Raw genomic sequence first — 21,579 nt, forward strand, 5'->3', positions numbered from 1 at the left:
CATCAGTAAATTTAATACTTACGTTACTAGTCAGTGATTCTAGATCTTTAACCTTCAATTCATTGTTGTTGTTTCGCTCGTAACAATTAAGCGATTCTAATGATTGCTTAACAACATGATTAAAATTCAATTTTTCATTAAGAATTACTTCTAAAATTTCAACAGAAGCTAGGTGTAGATTTCGATATGTTAAAATCTGGTTTGGGATAATTATTTTTTCCAATATGGTATTAACACCATCAAGATTATTTTCTTTGATAAAGTTTCTTAAATGATAGAAGTAGGTATGCTCCAACTTTCTATAGAAATCACTTTGAATTATAAACAAACTACACTCCATGACGACTGTTTCAATACTAAAAAAAGCTAACGTTTAAGGTTTAAGAGTTGGTAATGTACCCTCACTACTACTACTACTAACAATACGGTTATGACCCCAAGCTAACGTCTCTATACCATCATCTTTAATAAATCTCTTGGCATCGTACGGTGAAAGGACCAATTTATTTTGTAATACCGTGTATACGGTGTGATTACAACTTCTAAATAAAATTTGTTTTGCAAACATAGTGTTTTTCAAAGTTAAACAATCGAAATAATTTTCAAATTTAATTTTATGTTTCACAACAGCTTTTTTTACACCTTTAGCTTTTTTTGTAACACGACCATCAATAACACGATTTGCATACATTTTCGATCGTAACCCTATAAAGTCCGTCATAATTCTACCGCAATTCTCATCTTTCATAAGACCTAATACGGCTTTATTTTTAAGCGGGATCTTAAATTGATTATCCAGATGGTAATTCGAGGTGTCAAATTTATCTAAATTTAATTTAATATCTTCATATAGGTCATCTGTGTTAATATGTACAGTGAAGCTGTCCGTATCCATATAACACAATCGAATTGCTTCATTATATTTAGGTTTTAAAAAATTATAATAGAATTCATACATTAACAATTTTGAAATTTCTAAAACTGTAAAACCAACGTATATAGGTTTGTTGTAAACAACACGAAGTCGCTCCATTTGAATTGCCGAAAATGTTTCAGTAAAAATCTTAATATTTTTAAAATTTAACTTAGCGATTAGACTGCGAGCTCCGGGTTTTGACCTACCTTTTCCGCAAATGTCATCCCAACTTGTAATTAACCGAACATCAACTCTTTTATCCACGTTTTCCATCGTCTTTCCAAATACCGAATTATTCATTAGTTTAAAAAAGTCTCTTTCAAAATCATTTTTAGCGGATTGACGTAATTTTGTGTTCATATCAATATAAGGTTTCAACCACGCAGATTGTTTGAAGGATAAAACTCTATTTACTTTCAAAACTTTGAGACCGTGAGCTATAGCGTGCTTTAAATTTCTATAATGAACAATATAATTTTTCTTGTTAAATAAATTTGGAATTAATCTTTTCTCGCTCTCACTGTTACTGCTGTTGGGAGGACATATGTTTTCTGCGAGAAAAGGTAGATCATTGTGTATATCGTGTAAATAATGAGGATATTCAATATCAACATCCAAAATGTAACCATAATCAGCTTCATCGGATACATGATTAAAATTTAAATTTTGAATTTCAGTATCATCTAACCATTTAAAGTCTCCATAGGGCATCGGTTGTGACATTGCCCAACCATACAAATTGTTAGCGTCCCAATACATTAGAAATTTCGAAGGAGAATTGGAGTCATAATTATCCATATATTTATTATTAGCTTTAGCATGACGTAATGAGCACTGCGAAATACCCCCACGAATGCCTTTTTTAATGAAATGGACTTGATCTACATCAGTCAATAATTCAAGTTTAATTTTTGTAAATTTTAACATTGCATCCCAAGTGAGTCCTGGTGTGGTGTAATAATGTGCTGGGTCCAATCCATAAGTTTCAAAACAAACGCGTCTAAATTTTTCAAAAACATCTGCTAACAAAAGAACATCGGTCTTGAGGTATAGGTCAGAGTAATCTTTTAAATTTTGACACTGAAATGTTTGCCAAACTGTTTGAGCGTGTAAATAATCTTTATCAGTTATATTTTCAAAACTTAATTTGTTAAAAAACCCGGATTTTTGTGGTAATGATGTTTCACTTAATTTTTCAAGTGAATCTATATAGCCATAGGGAAATATACCCTTTCTCTTTAATAATTGAAATTGCTTATTACATGGGAAAAATTTTCGTACATGAACGAAATCCTCCTCTACAAGATTACTCGACAATGAATCGAGTGAGGATGCCATAAATCGAAATGAATCCAAAAAAACGTAATTTCATGAACCGATTTTCAAAACGGGATTGATTCTGTATCTGATCAACTAGCACGCTTTTACTGAAACTTATATATTTTTCTTTATTATTAGGTAAAACATCAATACCATTGACATCCTCAATGTCAGCCATCTCTTTAACAAATAAATGTGCATCATAACAGCTGAAATTATGTAGGAATACAGGGATAAATTTGGGAATTTTAAAGTTAAGATTACATACAACATGGGCTGGGCCCCTATATTTACCAGTTATATGACAATGATCATGCACCTTAACTACATCTTCTCCAAAAGGTGTTTTACAGATGTGACAAATGTTTGTTGCTTCAAATGCAACTTGTTCTTCAACAGTTAAGGGGGTCATGGGTTTTACATATTTTATATATTTGTGATAAATATATCTAACATCTTCCATTAATTTTAAAATGAAAACTTTGGGACAGTCGAGGCCGGTATAGGTTTCAAATTTACAACAAGTACCATCTACAGTAGAAACGATATAGTATGCAAAACTGTATGGTTGATGTATGTCAACTTTTTCTGTAAAAGACTTGGAGAAATCGGGTACACAATGCTCGATTGGTTTTAAAATTGATTCAAAATCAGCGTAAATAACAAATGGAACCATTTGAGTATTTTTATAATTATTAAATTCCAAAATATTTTCCGGCATTAAATTTCCCATAAAATTGGGTATTGATTTTAAATTCTTCGATGGTAAAATGGTCGTTATATGGTTGCAATCGTATTGTTGATGTCTAGATAATTTGTCGGCAGATGAAAACCGAGTTAAACACCCGTCGCAAAGACGTATTGCGCCGTTATGATTTGCTATATGCTTAGAAATAAGTCGTGATAAATTTTTGATTAAAACAAAATGCCCTATTCCATTATTAAATAAATATAATAAATTCACATGTGTATCTCGTCTATTTTTAGTAAAATGAATGGGTCCTTCCACATTGTAGGTATAATTAATGGAATCAAAAACTAATTCGTAAACGTTAATACTTAAATTATTTAAAGTTTCTATTTTGGATATATCTTTTAAATGAACGGGAAACGTTATACCTTCTAAATTTAGCACTTGAGAGTAATGAGGATAGCTTGAAGTACGAACCTTACTTATTTGAGCGGGATGAAGAGCCGCCGTCAAACACCATGCAAAACAAGCGTTATCATTATTCTTTATATTGATACAGGCTTTTTTATTAATAATTTCCGAAGGTAAACGAATATATGATGATCCAGGTATTGGTTGGAATTTGTTAACGTTAAGCAAAAGGTGTGATACGGAGAAGAAAGCCCATCCAGACCCTTGCTCCTGGAAATCCTCACTCTGTTTTATAATATCTCTAATCATCTTATCGTAAATTTCCTCGAAGGTTATAGACGTAATTACTTTAAATTTTGTATTGAAATTCTTCATGGAGGCTATCACTCCCTCTTCACCGTTTTCATTAAAGCTGGATTTTATAAAAACAGCCAATAGTTCAATTTGAGCTTTAACTAATCCTCTAATATCACTAATATAATTGTTTATAAGTCTACGAACCGTTTCTCGGGATCTTGTGAGGTATGATGGAATATCATCGTCGGCTTCAACTCCCCCAATTTTATAGCAGGCAACACGATTTTTGTAACACGTTGATACTTGCTCAACATCCTTTTCGATAGATGTTATGTGTTCTGATCGAAGATGTGCCGCAAGGGTTGCGTGAGATGAGAAGAACTTTCCACATACGTCACATAGTTTATTTGTTAATTTAATCTTACTTTTCGAAGCTGACGTACTTGCTGCTGATTCATCGAAATCTCGATGTGTTGAATTTTGTATTAAATTTGGTAGTGGATCTTTTCGTTGAGGTTCAATACCATGGATACTTCTCTGATGTTGAACAAAGGCATCTTGTCGCCTGAATTTTTTTTTGACATATTGAGCATATGAGTTGCAGTCCGACACAATGCTTATTACGCATATGTCGATTCAAATTGCATTTTAATGAAAACACTTGTTGACATTTTTCACAAGAAAACATTTTCTTAAAAATATAAACGCAATGATAAATTTTTATCAAAGGATCTACTTAACTTGCGTACTGTAACTAACTTTCACCAACGACTTCATTCTAATATATATGAATCGTTTTTTTATCGCTATAGTAGGTGTATAGTAGGGGATTATGCTTACGTAATAAGTATTAGTAAATAGAATAAAAAAATGTATTGATTTATACAGTTTATATTTTAATTGTTGTGAAACTGTTTAATTGAAACAATTATCACTTTCGAATTGACATACATAATACTAACAAATATATTGATTTATACACTATTTATTGATCTTTATTTTCTTAAACATTTCCAACATTTCATAATATTTCATTCTTTTATCCAAATTACTTAGTGTGTTTTTAATATTGTAATGAAGTTTTATGAGACGTTGTCTGTAACAATATACAATATACACTTATTAATATACTATTCTATAAATTCAACTTCTAGATATGTTGAAGTTGAATTTTTTATAACTAAATATGTCTTTTGTTAGCAGATTTTCGTTTAACTCATCCAAATTGTCCTTTAAATTGTTAAACCGTTTTGGTAAAATAACATCTCCTTCATCCAATAAATTTACCAGAACCGCGTCTCCAAATCTTGTTGTTATTATTTTAAAGTTAATAATTTTATACCTTTTTTCCTTCTGCAATTGGTTCAATTTTCCAAATCCCTTAGATGTGTTGTTCAATAATCTTAGACTATCCATGGTCTTCTTTATGTGGTTGACTGTTGCTATTGGTGTTATTTCTTGAACTGACTTATATCTTTTAAGGTGATGTATTTATATTATGATTTCTTATAAAAATAATTCATGTAAAAATTATCATTTTTTCATCTGTTTGCTTTCAGAGTATTAAAAAAATATGTTGATATGTGTTGATAGTTTTTGCCTTTCACTTGTGTTTATTAGGTCATAACTACTTTTGTATAAAAATCGTTTCCGCAACTCAACGGTTATATATTATTAATCTGTTTATTTTCAAAATATTAACAAACACTCAATATTTAAAAAAATATGTTGAAATATGTTAGTTTACCTTTCATTTGTGTTTAGTAGGTTAATAAATACTTTTGTTTAAAAATCATTTCCCTCAAATCAACGGTTATATATATATATTCCATTCAATTTCAGTAGTAAGTAAATAAGTCCTCAATCATCTTCGAGTACTAAATAGAGATGAGTAGTAAGTTTCTTTAGCGTTATAAATAAAAAAAATAATATAAATCTAATACATATCTGTTTATTTCTATAAAATAATAAAAACCAAAGTCAGATCCTAATTTTACAAATAATTTTATTAATATATAGTTTGAGAAATTATGTTAACACACCAAAGATCAGGCTTGATGATAATCAAACCATTCAGAAGTAACACTATTCAAATTAATCCACTTTTGTAGCAAGTGTACATTCTGAAGAGCACAGTTTAAATTATTATTGTAATGGTTATGACAGTGATTGGCATCACAACAACTTCCTTTAATCGATGATGTGTATCCTATTTCTTCTATATTTTTAATATTTTCAAAATTTGGCAGTAGCTGCTGTAACCACTGTTGCTTTTGTAATCCTTTCACTAGTATATAAGATTTTTCATGAAGTCCGCTTTCGTGTAAAATTTTGTTTAAATCAGTATATGGAATTTCACCATCATTCCAATTATGACCATGAATAAAATTGGTAGTATAACGAAGATGTTTCTGTTGTTCATCTTTGAATTCACTTAAATTTATACCAAATTTAAAAATAGCGTGGATTTTGCAACAACAATCACGAACGTTCATTAGCGCAAGTTCTTTACAGATAAATTCACTGCTATATTTTAATTGAAAACCTTGCACATCGAGAATCCACATCCTAACTGCTGAGATGTTACTTCACAACTGACACACAGAGAACGAATCATTCCCGTTAAAGGTAGTCGATCATATTTTAGCACGCGATCATGTTTGAATGTTACAGTAAAAGTGTAAATCTATATTTGATTAATCATACCAGTTAGAGGAACATATTTGAAAACACGATCATGCAAGATTAAACAGTAAAGGGTAGTATTATTAGGTATATCTTCGCTCGTTTCAAATTCAATGCGAATATCAACGGTTCCAACATTTAAAATATCATTTTGTCGTGAACAATCAATAACAATAATCGGTGTATTTGCTAAAAATGTGTCTCTGTTAAACATTGGTTCTGCAAGCTCTCGATCGTAATAGGACTTTGCAAAGTTACAATACATTTCATATAAAACTGCAATTTGACCAGTTTTAAAATTTAAATGTAATGGTTCATAGGGATATTTTTCACTATTTAAGAACACTTTCATATCTGTTAAATTACAATGATCAAATAGAGATGCTGAAACTTTTGCATCATCTTTTCTATTGGTTTGAAATCCTAATATTAAGTAACGAGGTTTTTCCAATTGTGTAGATGTTTTAATTGTCCATGAGTGCTGTTTACTTTTTGGTAATGATGGATACTCATGTAAATCAAATGAACGAAATCCCATATATAATTCAATTCCTTGTTCTATATGCTCTAAAAGTTTCAATCGTTCTACATCAGCCACCGACACGTGTGGTACCTTCCACACAATTTTATTAATAATAATCTTCATATTAGGTGTAGGACATTCAATGACATTATTATCTGAATTACTGCGTACTAACACCAATTCTTGACGTAGATTTATCAGGATTTTATTATAGTCTTCAGCAAAACCAAGAAAGTATTTCAAGGGAACACAAAAATCAAAATCACCTGTAGTTTCATTTATCTTAATGTTTAAATATTCAAAACCAGCGTTAGAAGAATGATAGTATTCAGACCTTGTTAACGAACAAAGATTTTTTAATGTGCTAGCTATTCCTGGATTTCTAACTCTATCAATTACATTACCTCCACATTCAAATCGTATTTCACTAAACATATGAGCGACTGGATTTACTGTTAATTTTGCATCTTTATCAACGGTTCCATCACCTTTCAATAGTTTCCCTTGTACGTAAATAAACGATTGGCTTGGTAAAGTGTAAATGTCCTGTTGTTGGATTGCAATACGTATTTCATCACTATTGTTAAACGAATTTGATGAGTAAGGTAAATGATTATGATACTGAAGCCTCACAAGTGAATTATCAAATTCAAGCTTGTCCGAAACGCTTAAGATGCTCATATTATTATTATTATTTTATTAATTTTAATCCTAATGACAGAAGAAATTGTTTGTTTTGAGGTGTTAGATGTTTCACAGTTTGAAGATGATTAAAAATATTAGATGTAGTTGTAGCATTTATATTACGCTTAACCTTAAGAACCATTGTAATAACTAGAGGGTTTTAAATGTAGTCTTACCTTAATGACTTCTCCTCTGAAATTGACCAACAATCCATTCTGGTCAACTATTTTAAGAGTAATATTATCAATTATTTGTGTATTCAGAGGCATATATATTAAATTGTGAGGGGTTTCCGATATTTTATAACCTTTAGGTACTGTAGGGAAAAATGAGTAGATGGTGTGTGCAGGTACGTCATTATGATAAGCTCCATGTGTTATGTTACATTGTATTTGTATAGAATTTATTTTAAATATATCTACAATATTTTGACTATTATGTGGAGATTTGTTCGAATCTAACACATCTGATTTATTAAAACCTAGTATTGTTGACATAGAATTGTCTACATTAAAATCAACTATTTTAGCACATGTAACCACTGCTTGTAATGTATCTTCATTTGCCTCTATACTAAAATTTGTATCTTCAATATTATTCTTCTTTAGTTGTTCATTAATGGCATTCGAAATGTGTTTTAATTCATAAGATCCTGTTGGTATTGATATCAACACATTATCTATTTTTAAGCAATTATTTGTTTCATCTATATTTGGAATTGAGTTGTACCCATCAAAGCTTACAAGTGCCAGTTCATATTGATAATTAGGATTCAGTTCTATTGTGGGGTGGTAATTTGCTGTTAGAACAGATGTTTTTCCTACTAAATCGAACGTCCACATGCTTTAAGTGTTGGAGCTATAATGTGTTTGATGATAAGAAATTTAAACATAAATAACCACAATTACTTGTGTTATAGGTTTGATATTGATTGTGATTGTATTTAATAATTACATTATTTCCAGCACTCTTAAAATAGTTTACAATTTTTTTACTTGGTTTTAAATTACCAAAACTATCAAAATAATTAATTATATTTCCTTTCTTAATATAGGCTGTCCAATGAGTGCCAGGTCCTTTCACACTATCCAAGTTAATAATACCTCTTTCATTATTATTAATACGCAGAGGTAATTTATCTTGCATGAATATCCCTCTAAACTCTGGTATCCCCAACATTTTTACATAACGTATCAAGTCAACGTTTGTTAGCGCTTTCTGTTGTTGTTGTTGTATGGTTTTTTTTGGCGTTTCTTTAAAAAAACACCTAATCCTTTTTTATATGGTTTTAAATACAGACCTTTACCTAAAGCTATTGATTCCATTGTCTGATTATGTCTTTGGCTTTCCTTGAGTGCCGCTTGTGCTTGCTTCGCTTTATTGACAGCACTTACAACGGAAGCAGTGCCACCTGCTAGAGCTCCTAATGCACTTAATCCAGCAAAAATTGGAATAAGCGGAAGTATACCACCGCTTTTTGGAACTGTAATAACTCTAGAACGAAGTTTCTTTTTGGCAATACCTTTTACGGCACGTAAAGCTAACTTTGTAGCAGATTTCAAATCATTAGTGCTTGACTCTTTTAATTTTATTTTAGCATTTTTAACGGCTCTATTAAAAGAAATTGCGTTTCCACTTATTCTTTTCTTCATGATCATCCGACCACTTCAATGGTAAACATACAAATGAGCATTATATATTCAATTTCAAAATTATATAAAAGTCAGTTATACTATAAACATGAAAGTGATAAAACAACCTTACACATTAGATGTTGATGATGTAACAATACAATTTAACAATCAATCACCTCAAAACAGAAAGCATAGTTATTTATTTCCAAATAATCTACGTTGCATAATATCCGGACCTTCTAGCTCTGGTAAAACAAATCTGATAATTAGTTTATTACAGGATCCTAATGGAATATCATTTAAAAATGTGTATGTGTATTCAAAGTCATTGTATCAAAACAAATATGAATATTTGAGAAAATTGCTGCAGCCTATAAAAGGTTTAGGATATTATGAGTATAGCAGTAGTGATGACATAATGCATCCCTCTAAAGCAAATGAAGATTCAGTTTTTATATTTGATGATGTAGCATGCGATAAACAGTCAATTATTCGTGATTATTTCTGTATGGGACGACATAAGGCAATAGATAGTTTTTATTTATGTCAGAGTTACACACATATTCCAAAACATTTAATACGTGATAATGCAAACTTTTTAATACTTTTCAAACAAGATGACCTAAATTTAAGACATATTTATAATGATCACGTAACAACCGATATGAAATTCAATGTTTTTAAGAAAATGTGTGCAATGTGTTGGAAAGATAGATTCGGATTTTTTGTAATCAATAAGGAGGACGATATGAATGATGGTAGATATCGTAATGGATTTCATTACTATATAAAATTGTGATTGTGTATGTTTCTATATCAGTCATGTTAGTGATACGAACAGGTGGAGAGCTGCATTTGCCTGGCTATCAGTTTTGTGGACCTGGGACAAATCTCATGAAACGATTAGCACGTGGAGATCCTGGTATTAATAAGCTTGATAGAGCATGTAAACGTCATGATTTAGCATATACACAATACACAGATTTACACAATCGACATAAAGCAGATAAAGTATTAGCCGAAGAAGCATGGAAAAGAGTATTAGCGAAAGATTCATCTTTTGGTGAAAAAGCTAACGCATGGTTTGTTACTAACGCAATGAAAGTAAAACGAAAATTGGGTTTCGGTTTGAAGAATCCGAAAAAAAAGTATCGGTGTTACAACCGATAAGAACGGCTGGCTGATCTGATAAAACAGATCATTTAAAAACCGATCTTTTAAAATTTACATGTTAAAAAACAGTTCCAATAAACTCTAAAGTAAATACAAATTTTAGTCATTAAGCATTCATTCATTGTAAAGAAAAGATGGACTCAAAACAATTAACACGAAAGCTTATTAAAACTAGAGAAAATGTGAAAAAGAAATTAGATAAATTAAAAGCAATGAAACATAGATCTGAACATTTACTTCAAGAACAATATAAAGTAGTAACAACACCTTTACAAAAAATAATTTCCTCAATTAAACATCCTATTAAAGTTAAGAAGGAGGAGGAGGATGAAGAGCTTAAATCCGATGAAGTTAAAGAAGAAGAAGAATTTAAAACAGTAACACCTGCAAAAAGAAGAAAAAGAGTATCAAAAGCAGTACAAGCATCACGTCTATCAGAACTTAACCAACAACAACAACAACAACAACAACAACAACAACAAGCGCCTCAATCACCAACAATATCAATATTAAGCGATGATGATGTTTTTGCAACATACCACAAACTGCAGCAGCAGCAGTAGATGTATCTTCATTACCAGAAACTATGAATATTCCTGAAGAATCATTTGTATTGTACTTGGAACAATTTGCACCTCTAACAAGATCTTACATTGAGGGCTATGTAAGAGATGATAACAATGAATTTGATTCTAGCAACAAGGGGGTTCGTGTTGACATTTTAACTGATAAGTATTCCATTGGAGATAGTGAAATATCCTTTAGTAGTAAAACTAATGATATAACCATTGCAAATAAAACTTATAAGGGTACGAAAGGTCTGTATGAGTTAATCTTCAAGAGGGAACCAGAAAATTTTACTAGTGACGATCAAAAGAATTACGTTGAAATACTTAAAACAACAGCAGCATTAAACAAAAATCAAGATAAAAGCAAACAAATTATAGGTGATAAGTCGGACAAGTATCGTCAAATAATTGCACCTGTTTTAAATGCAACGGAATCAATTGTACGACGTAGTAGAGTGAAAAGCGTTCCTGTTCGTATGAGAACTGGAGAAGGTCTCATGCAGCAGCAGTACAATAATCAACGGTCAAATTTCATTTATTGGGATGATCCTAATGAATTAGTAGATAGATTAAAACTTTTAATAGCCTCTCAGCTTGCCGGTAACACATCACATGGTAATGAAATTAATAGTATTATAGAAGAGTTACGTGAAGCTCGTATAATTGTATAAACCTATAGTACATTATATCATTTTTATTATGACTATTCACAAGTTCGGACATCATATTTCTTCTTCTTCTGTTCTGTCCTCTTCAATTGAAGAAAACTATTATTATTACTTTAATATTACTTTGACTGGAAATAAAGTTCCAAATAATTACGCACTCAGTAATGAGAAATTATATTATACTTTTCCTATCAAATCAGGAGTAATTCATTCTATGACTATTTCACCATTGAGTACAATTCTTAAAGTAAACAATGTGAAATATCAAAACTCTTTTGAGGGTATCCCATTGAAAAAAGGTGATAGATTACGATTCGTTCCATCTACTGTTACAGGGGGGATTAATAAGTTGTTTGTTGAAATCATTGTAAAATGTCCAGTGATGTTAAAAGAAAAATAGTTGAAGAACTTCATAAACCTGCTCGAATACATTTCAAAAGGCGACATGTAATTGTTAAAGGGATAAATGATTTATACCAGGCTGATTTAGTAGAGATGATACCTTATGCACGACAAAACAATGGTTATCGTTATATACTCGTTGTAATTGATGTCTTTAGCAAATATGCATGGGCTGTTCCTGTAAAAACTAAATCGGGTAAAGATGTTACTAAAGCAATGAAAAGTATTCTAAAGGACCGATATGTACCAAAAAATCTTCAAACTGATCTAGGAAAAGAGTTTTATAACAAAGAATTTAGCTTGCTTATGAGTAAGTTAAAAATTAATCATTACTCGACGTTTAGCTCATTGAAAGCATCTGTTGTTGAACGTTTGAATAGAACTTTAAAAGGTTTAATGTGGAAAGAATTTAGCATTCAAGGATCTTTTAAATGGTTAAAGTTATTACCACAGATACTATTAATATACAATTCACATAAACATTCAACTATAGGTATGAAACCGATAGAAGTGAATAATAATAATAATAATAATACTGAAAAAAGATTACTGGATACTGTTTATAATCGAATGAAAATAATCGCATTAAAAAAACAAAAGTTTCACTTAAATGATTTTGTAAGAATTTCTAAACATCGTGGAATATTTGCCAAAGGGTACACTCCTAACTGGAGTAATGAAGTTTTTAAAATTGTTAAGATTCAGTACACCAATCCAGTATCGTATTTATTACAGGACTTGAAAGGTGAAGATATTAAAGGTGCTTTCTATAGTGAAGAACTACAACGTACACACTATCCTGACATACAGTTAATTGAAAAAGTATTGAAACGAAAAGGAAATCGAATGTACGTTAAGTGGTTTGGAATGGATGAAAGAAGTTGGATTAAAAAATCAGATTTTGTATAATAATTATATATATTTTTTTTTAAATAAAACAACTACTTAATATTAATATTTATTTATTTACCATAAATCTTCTATTATATTATCATTACCATAATCACTATCACTAGTATTCCATTCTAAGTCTGAAAATGAGGAATATAATTCAAAAAAATGTTCCATATCATAATTATCCTTAAATCTAAATAACGCTATAAAGCAAGAGTTGCAAAATGATGCTTTATCTTCTATACAGTTGAATAAATTATCAAATGATAATTCGTAATATCTATACTTCCATTTTTTTATGTACTTTTTTAAATTGCTTCTCAATCTAAACCTATTAATCTTTTCAAAACAAGCTAAACATAAAGCACCGTCTGGAGTGTGAATAGAAATTCTTAAAATGGAAGAAGCATTTGACAGGTATCTGTTTATAAAGTTCTCTTTCTCAAGTCTATCACCACTATTTCCAACTACATCTAATGCTAATAAAAAATATCTTAAAAATTCTCTATCTCTTGATAAGCATAACGATTCAAAATTATAAACATTTTCTAAATAAGCTTCTATATCTAAATCTAAACAATTATCATAAAACATGTAGATTTTCCAAACCTTAAACCAACTAACCCATACTTTATTATATACACTTTTAGGGAGTAATTTTCTGTACTTACCTAAATAATATCTTTTTTCACAACTCATACAAACCTTTATTAATGATAACGTCTGGTTTCGGCCGAAAATACGACCGCGACCGAATTTCGGTTTCGGCCCAAAATTGAGTTTCGGTCGGACACTAGTTATTATCATCAATTATGTGCCTCATTAAAGAGTCTATTGAAGAACCCGTGCGACGATAGCAACAAACCTCCCAGCAACAAACTTTTACCCGTAATTTCTTATCTACTTTCTTAGCTGATATCTTCCTTATAATTAGGGATAGCGAAAAACTATATGCACCACTTGCAAGCTTGAATCTTTCTCTATCTAAAACCGGGTTTTCGTCTGCCGATAAGTTGATATTAAGATCAATAAAAAATGAAGAACACCGCGCTGTACTTAAAATAGCTCAAAATTACCAAACTTCAAGGTCTTGTGCAATTGTTACGAAACCGAATTTTAAAAAACTGTTATCACAGTCAGAAAGGGCGCTCCTTCAGCTATCTTAATCCGGGTTTTCGTCGGTCAATATCTATCGGCGTCATGCTTAAATCACCCTTAATTTCCATCCCTACACGCAGAAACGCTTAAATACTCTTCCTTTAAACAACTTTCTTATTTGATAGGGAGAAAACTATAGAAACATATCTATCTTATTGAAAATTTTCTGCTCTTTCTAGTGGTGTATAACACGCGGCGATCACGCGCTTGCACAAACACGCTTTGCGCCAAAAACTACTAACGTTGTGGATTTTTCTGTTTCTAGTTAACTCCCATTTTGTGACACTGTCTGTCACTTTGGAAATTTGTGATTCGATAAAAGCCAGTTATTTACGATGATAAATGTTTTATTATATTAAAACAGGATAATTCGGAGCAACAATGTTTCAACTGATAATCCAGCCTTTATCAAGCACGACTATAAGAAGTAGCGAAGAAAAAAATTACAATTAGTAAAGAATATTACAATTAGTGGAAAATATTAGAATAGTAAAAAATAACAAAATTATTACAATTATTAAAAGGTGGAAAGACATGAGCCATTTTGTAAATTTTATTGAATTAACAAAGATATTTACCGTCAACGAAAGTGCCACAGATCAGTAGCGAACGTTATCGTATGGAACATTAGATGATTTCGGATTAATTTCACCACATTAGCTTTGGATAAAGTTTTAAAAAATTGAAGCGTGAGGCGCACGTGTTGGTTTTCAGATTATTAAAATTGTAAATTGAAGTAAAAATTAGAAGGAAAAATCTCTTTAGTCTTACCAATTATCATCGTAGAATATAAAACAAAAACGTAAAAGAAAAAATCGACAAAAAGTAAAAAGTTAAATTTCAAATGTTAAAATGTCATTCTTGCGTGAAGCGCTAAGAAAGACTGAGGTCCCTGAGAGAAAATCGACCACCACCGACGCTATAATTCCTAAGAATTCGTTCAACTGCAAACAACACAAAGAAGCTGCTTTTAGATTCTTGTTTAATAGACTTTGTAACACACCTCCTAGTAATAATTATTATAATTTAGAACTAAAAACCATAATAAAAATAGGTCTTAGCAACGATTATAGCGTCGATGGTATTCAGGTAATTTATAACAAAACTCATAACTCTTACATTAATAAATTAATAAATCCACATTTTTCTTCACCAATTAAATACATTTCTGTTCCATATATGCTCCCTCTCTTGAATTTAAACTAAAACATAATCTTCAAAAGTTTAACACTATTCCTGCGTTTTCATCAGGCCTAAAAATTAGCAAACTCATTAACAATACCAAACATAGATTTGGAATCGAACAATCGAGTGGAGTTTACGAGATTCAATGCCCGGACTGTAATATGATTTACATAGGACAAACCGGCAGAAACCTAAAATAAGATTCAGAGGACATACAACAAAAGACTCATCTGCCGTTTTTAAACATATTTCTACACACAGTCATAAAATCACTTTTCAAAATGTAAAACTTTTAAAAAATCTCAAAAAATCCAGAGAGATGGACCTATATGAGGAATACTACAGTTACGACGGAAGACTGAGGGACGGAGATTTGGTCATGAATGACAATACAGAGATAAACAATTACAGACAATTTATTAAATTTATTTAAATTCATATTTTTTATATTTATTACTTTTCACGTTGCCCACCCCTCCATTTTCTTACATTCGGGTTCAGTCTCCGTCTTCACCTCAGTCACAGAGTACACAGAGGCCGGACTCCGGCTAATAAATTGGCACTCCTATCTATCCTTGTTCAACAAATGAAAAATTCGTATGATACTTTCTCTCTCACATAAACTGAAACTGTGTAGATGGCGCAATTGTCGCGTTACAGTAGTATTTAAACAAACCAATAGATGGCACCATTTATTTCAAAATTTTTAACTCGTAGAGTTAAGAGAAAGCAATAGATGGCGCTATGTATTTTAAGTCGTAAATCTGTAAATCCCACGGCTACGTCCAGTTCTGTCAGACTTTCAGTGTTTTGTTTAATTATTGTGCAGTTTTGCGTGTTTATCGTTTGATTATTTAAACTACTAAACAAATTTATATCGTTTGATTATAGATTTGTTTAGCAGTTTATTTGTTTGAATAATTTAGTTTTCCTTAGTTTTATTGTCATACTTTGTTATCTTCGAATTAGTTGATTTTTGGTGGTAAAGTAAGGACGAAAATGGATAGGATTTGCTACATTTGCGGACGTTCGGTAGAGGAAGTGGTCAAGTTATTTTGATTTCCATTAAATACCAATAAGTACATTTATAGATTTAAGTTAGATAGATTTTTTGTACTAAATGAAAATTTACTTTGATATTTTAGACAGCGATCATGGAATGAGTGCCTTGGTGTTCCTGTAGAAAACATATATTCTAGCCGAATGACAATTTGCAATAATCATTTTGCAATGGAAAGTTTTATGTTGGATAGGAATTTTAAAGAACAAAGAGAAACAGATCTGGAGACTTAAGAAGAATTATGAAAATAAAACCACATTACTGAGAGATATGTTAAACAAACCAGAATATTTTACTCAGGTTTTTAAAGGTAATGTTTACTTTCCAATTATCTAATCACGAATTGAGGCAATATGTTTAAGTCTTAGTTGTGATCATAGTTAAAGCAATGCAAACCATGATTATGATAAATGATGAACTAAGAACTTAAAACTATGACTAAGACTAAAACATGTTACATGAATCTTGTTCCTTTTTGTTTTGTTTTAATTCTGATAAATTTTGCTAGGTTTGTTATTGTTTCGCTCACTTTAATATAAGATTAACTTTAAGTTATAGTAATAATAATAAAGCATTAATTAAGTTTCAAATATTTTTGCATTTTAATTGATAGGAACAGAAACAAATAAAAAGAAATATTAAAGTTTTATATCAATTGTTAATTCGGAAACAATAATTATTTTATAACTAAAACCACGTTTTATCACTAATACTGTATACTGCTCATTTTCGCTGTAATACTTTTCATTTTAGTAGCTCTGTAGTATTTTTTTATTCTGGCTGTCTTAAATCAGTTGTTTACCATAACAATTTGTATTCCTAAATTTGTCTAGAAGTTTATTTGACTTATGGTATGCTAGAGTTTTTCATGGGTTTTCCTCTAGCCTTGAAGCAAATGCTTTACCATTGTACAAAAACGCACCCATGAGCATGAAAACGATTAAATATTTAAAAATTTATAGTTGTAAATTTTTGTCTATAAATATACATAGATTTCTTCTTCTGAAGTTTGCATTTTTATTTAATAATATTTTATTGGTTTTTTTTAATAACAAGTCCAAAAAAATCACTGTTTTCAGACAGTGTTTCAGACAATTTTTGCTTTTTTGGAACTTATTATTAAAAAAAATTTAAAGAGTAATGCGATTTTTATTTAAACGAGCATTCAAATTCCCGTTCGTATTTATCGATCGACTACACTACCGCCATCTACGCAGTTTCAATTCTCTAGAGAGAGATAGAATATGAGGTCCAAATGAGAGCGGTATAAGTTAAGCATCTGGTAATCTGTGACCTCAGGGACCTCAGTCTTTCTTAGCGCTTCACGCAAGAATGACATTTTAACATTTGAAATTTAACTTTTTACTTTTTGTCGATTTTTTCTTTTACGTTTTTGTTTTATATTCTACGATGATAATTGGTAAGACTAAAGAGATTTTTCCTTCTAATTTTTACTTCAATTTACAATTTTAATAATCTGAAAACCAACACGTGCGCCTCACGCTTCAATTTTTTAAAACTTTATCCAAAGCTAATGTGGTGAAATTAATCCGAAATCATCTAATGTTCCATACGATAACGTTCTCTACTGATCAGATCTGTGGCACTCTCGTTGACGGTAAATATCTTTGTTAATTTAATAAAATTTACAAAATGGCTCATGTCTTTCCACCTTTTAATAATTGTAATAATTTTGTTATTTTTTACTATTCTAATATTTTCCACTAGTTGTAATATTCTTTACTAATTGTAATTTTTTTCTCCGCTACTTCTTATAGTCGTGCTTGATAAAGGCTGGATTATCAGCTGAAACATTGTTGCACCGAATTATCCTGTTTTAATATAATAAAACATTTATCATCGTAAATAACTGGCTTTTAATTGAAAGTCTGTCACGACGACCTGAGTGAAAATCATTATAAACGATTTATGGAAAAATCCCTGAAATTGGTCTAAAGATTTAACTTTTGTGCAATTTTTTGGTATAGATTTCAAAATTGTTCCCTCATTTTTAACCCTTTAACGGTTAGCGGCTTTTATAGAGACCACTTGTCAATAAGGTCAAATAGTTGCATTACCATAACTAAATCGTTTCTAAAAATGAAAACATAAATAATTTACCCGTTAAACGGTTAGTTATGACGCAATCGATATTTTTTTCAAATGGCAATCCCCCATTTTTATTACGGAATACAAAAGAAGGTTTTTTTCTGAATCTAGTACATTCAATATTAATATTGGTTACATAATAAAATTTTCGAGAAAAATTAGTTTAAACTTTAATTATTTCAAATTTATATAAATGATAAAAATAGCAGTAGCCATGAGTAACTATGGTAACTAATTATTTTAAACAATTCACTGAGTGTCAAAAACTGATTTAGTAGCTTCTTGAGGTGTGGTGGTGCGCCATCTTGTTGGAATAACTGCCGTTGGAATTGAGTTGGGTCAAAATTAGTGGGATGGAAGGAATAGCACAGTTTTTAAAAATTTAAACATGTCTTTCCAGTTAAGGTTTCCTCAAATCTTTTGCGGATATTGGGTGTGCGCATTTTAAAGTCTACAGAAAAGTAACTAAATTTAAAGTCTACTAGTATGTTTACTAGTAACTCTACTAGTATGGGATGTAATCACAAAGTCTCCTGATTTTTCAGCATATAATACGGTAGTGAGGGAAAAAAGTAGAGTTGCCATTTAAAAAAGTAAACTTTTTGAGATACGGAAATTTGACGCACATTTCTGACCATCCTGTATAATTTTAATTAATAATTGTTGTTAAATTAAAGTGTATAATTCTTATTAAAAGACACCATTAGAAAGAGCAGAAAATTTTCAATAAGATAGATATGGTTCTAGAGTATTTTCCTGCTCATATAAGAAAGTTATCGACCCGAACAGGGTTTAAGAATGGCTAAAACGTGTGAATTTAGCAGTTTTTGGCCAAAAATGTACGTGTACACGCGCGTGATCGCCGCGCGTTATACACCACTAGAAAGCGCAGAAAATTTTCAATAAGATAGATATGTTTCTATAGTTTTCTCCCTATCAAATAAGAAAGTTGTTTAGAGGAAGAGTATTTAAGCGTTTCTGCGTGGAGGGATGGACATTAAGGGTGATTTAAGCATGACGCCGATAGATATTGACCGACGAAAACGCGGATTAAGATAGCCGAAGGAGCGCCCTTTCTGACTGTGATAACAGTTTTTTAAAATTCGGTTTCGTAACAATTGCACAAGGCCTGAAGTTTGATAATTTTGAGCTATTTTAAGTACATCATCATTTTTTATTGATCTTGATATCAACTTATCGGCAGACGAAACCCCGGTTTTAGATAGAGAAAGATTCAAGCTTTCAAGTGTTGCATTTAGTTTTTCGCTATCCCTAAGTATAAGGAAGATATCAGCTAAGAAAGTAGATAGGAAATTACGGGTAAAAGTTTGTTGCTGGGAGGTTTGTTGCTATCGTCGCACGGGTTATTGAAGAAGAATCTAAATGCTGCTTCCTTATGCTGAAGGCAAGTAAATGATTTTTTGGGGATTATGGAGTCTGTGGTGGTAGGTTTACGTTGAACGTTGTAGTCTGTTAACTGGTTTTGAATTGATTTTATATTAATTGTAGCGACTCAACTGCAAGCAACCTCGGCTTAATAAGACGAAACCACAAATAATCAACATCACGATTACAAAGATCGCTTGCGTTCTACGCCGTGCAATATGTAGACCAGTTTTAGGTTCATATGATATTAAATGTAGACGAACCCACAAATTACCAACCCTAATATTACAAAGAGCGCTTGCCATCGAGGCTTATCGATCTTGAAATGGCGACCTGTTCACTTAGACCGCATAGTTCGCAAAATTTAAATCCTCGAGAATAACTTTGACCAATACCTGTCAAATTTGTTATTTCGTGTAATTGTAATTAAATTTTAATAATAATTGTTAAGTAATAATAAATTTCTTTTAAAATATAACCTCCACATAAACATAAATCATATAATTTGAAATCCGCACAAAAGTACATAATAAATCTCCAAATATGAAAACATCCCCAGAGATTTTATTAATCGTATTAAATAATTACATCCCCCAGCTACTTTGCATAGTAAATTATCGCAATTTGATGAACTACGTGAACATCGTTTTTTCGGCATTTACGTTCCGAAAGATTCATTTAGGCTTGTCAAGGCAATCATGGAGAATGCGGAAAGTCGTTAATAAAAGGAGACGTAGACAAATAGCGGGAACGAAAAACACCTGTTATGGGGTTTAATCGATTTCTGTTACGATCGAATTAGTTTTAAGCCGGCAACTCTTCGGCGTTGAACAGCTCGACGAATACGATTAGGTTTTAAGTCGAAAATCGTCAGTCTTAAATGAATCCGCTGTTATTGTTAGATTTTGTTTCTTAATCATTGGTTTAAATATAATTTAAATGCCTAATTAATTTACACATAGTGATGGTTTAGTAGTGGTAGTTGATTACGTATTAATAATTACCAATTATTCGGAAAGCCGCCGCGGTACGAATAATTAAACGGAATGTCTGTGACTAATTAACCCGAAATAATGCGGTCTATGTTAGTTAATGTTAATAATCGTATGGATTTCGGTTGTTGTCAAAGAAGAAAATATTTCCCGTCGGTCAAACATCAAATTGACCGAACATAATTGATTGGTTTGGGGGCGTTGAATAATTCAGTTTGCTGACCATCGTCCGACCGGAATTTAAGCCGACGACATCCGGGGCGCGTTGATTACTTACAATTCTGCATTGGTCTGCGGTCACCAAAAGCATTAATGTTGTCTTTTTTAATGTTTTCGGATAACGTTATATTGCCGTTTGGGGATGCAGTGGCTACGACAAATTGCACGACTAAATACAGACAAATTTATTACCTGGACTAGTGTTACCATCCGTTGCAGGTGCAATCCCTGACGTCACATGAAATGATAACGAAAAGATATATAAACGCAGCTGCATTTTTAATTTCTCAGTTCGTCATGTACTTCTGATTAACTCGTAATCGAAGTTACGCTAAAATTCCTCATTTTCATCTGCGGAATTGAGTACCTTTGGTTATCAATTCTAATTGAAAGAAGTAAATTTAAGTTAATTATTTTACGTAGTTTAGTTTTGTTTGTGAACCATTTAATAATTTTGAACGTTTTCTTAAAATAAACAATTGTAGCGTGATACTAGATGGCGTTACGTGTATAAACAATTAGAACATAAACCAGTTCGTAAATGGTGCGAGTAAGAACAAGTCGCTAGATGACCTCGGTGTGGTGCGCGTCTTTCGTAGTGGT

General features: G+C 31.2%; 3 protein-coding genes and 1 long non-coding RNA gene across 4 annotated transcripts; 2 read left to right on the forward strand and 2 right to left on the reverse strand.

The window, feature by feature from the left end:
- Positions 1-2,222: 2,222 nt before the first annotated feature.
- LOC139432534 (uncharacterized) lies at positions 2,223-4,363 on the reverse strand. Its single transcript, XM_071201226.1, has one exon. The coding sequence runs from the start codon at positions 3,711-3,713 to the stop codon at positions 2,223-2,225; it is 1,491 nt and encodes a 496-aa protein (XP_071057327.1). The 5' UTR covers positions 3,714-4,363.
- Positions 4,364-6,321: 1,958 nt separating this feature from the next.
- LOC139432544 (uncharacterized) lies at positions 6,322-7,524 on the reverse strand. The gene has a single exon (XM_071201235.1). It carries the CDS (start codon positions 7,522-7,524, stop codon positions 6,322-6,324), a length of 1,203 nt encoding a protein of 400 aa, XP_071057336.1.
- A 2,944-nt stretch (positions 7,525-10,468) lies between these two features.
- LOC139432545 (uncharacterized) lies at positions 10,469-10,897 on the forward strand. Its single transcript, XM_071201236.1, has one exon. The coding sequence runs from the start codon at positions 10,469-10,471 to the stop codon at positions 10,895-10,897; it is 429 nt and encodes a 142-aa protein (XP_071057337.1).
- A 5,139-nt stretch (positions 10,898-16,036) lies between these two features.
- LOC139432535 (uncharacterized) lies at positions 16,037-17,277 on the forward strand. The gene is made up of 2 exons (XR_011642291.1): positions 16,037-16,289; positions 16,356-17,277. It is a non-coding gene; the product is annotated as an uncharacterized lncRNA (long non-coding RNA).
- The last annotated feature ends 4,302 nt before the right edge of the window (positions 17,278-21,579 follow it).

This window comes from Onthophagus taurus, unplaced genomic scaffold (genome assembly GCF_036711975.1).
Source record: "Onthophagus taurus isolate NC unplaced genomic scaffold, IU_Otau_3.0 ScKx7SY_25, whole genome shotgun sequence".
NCBI lineage: Eukaryota > Metazoa > Arthropoda > Insecta > Coleoptera > Scarabaeidae > Onthophagus > Onthophagus taurus.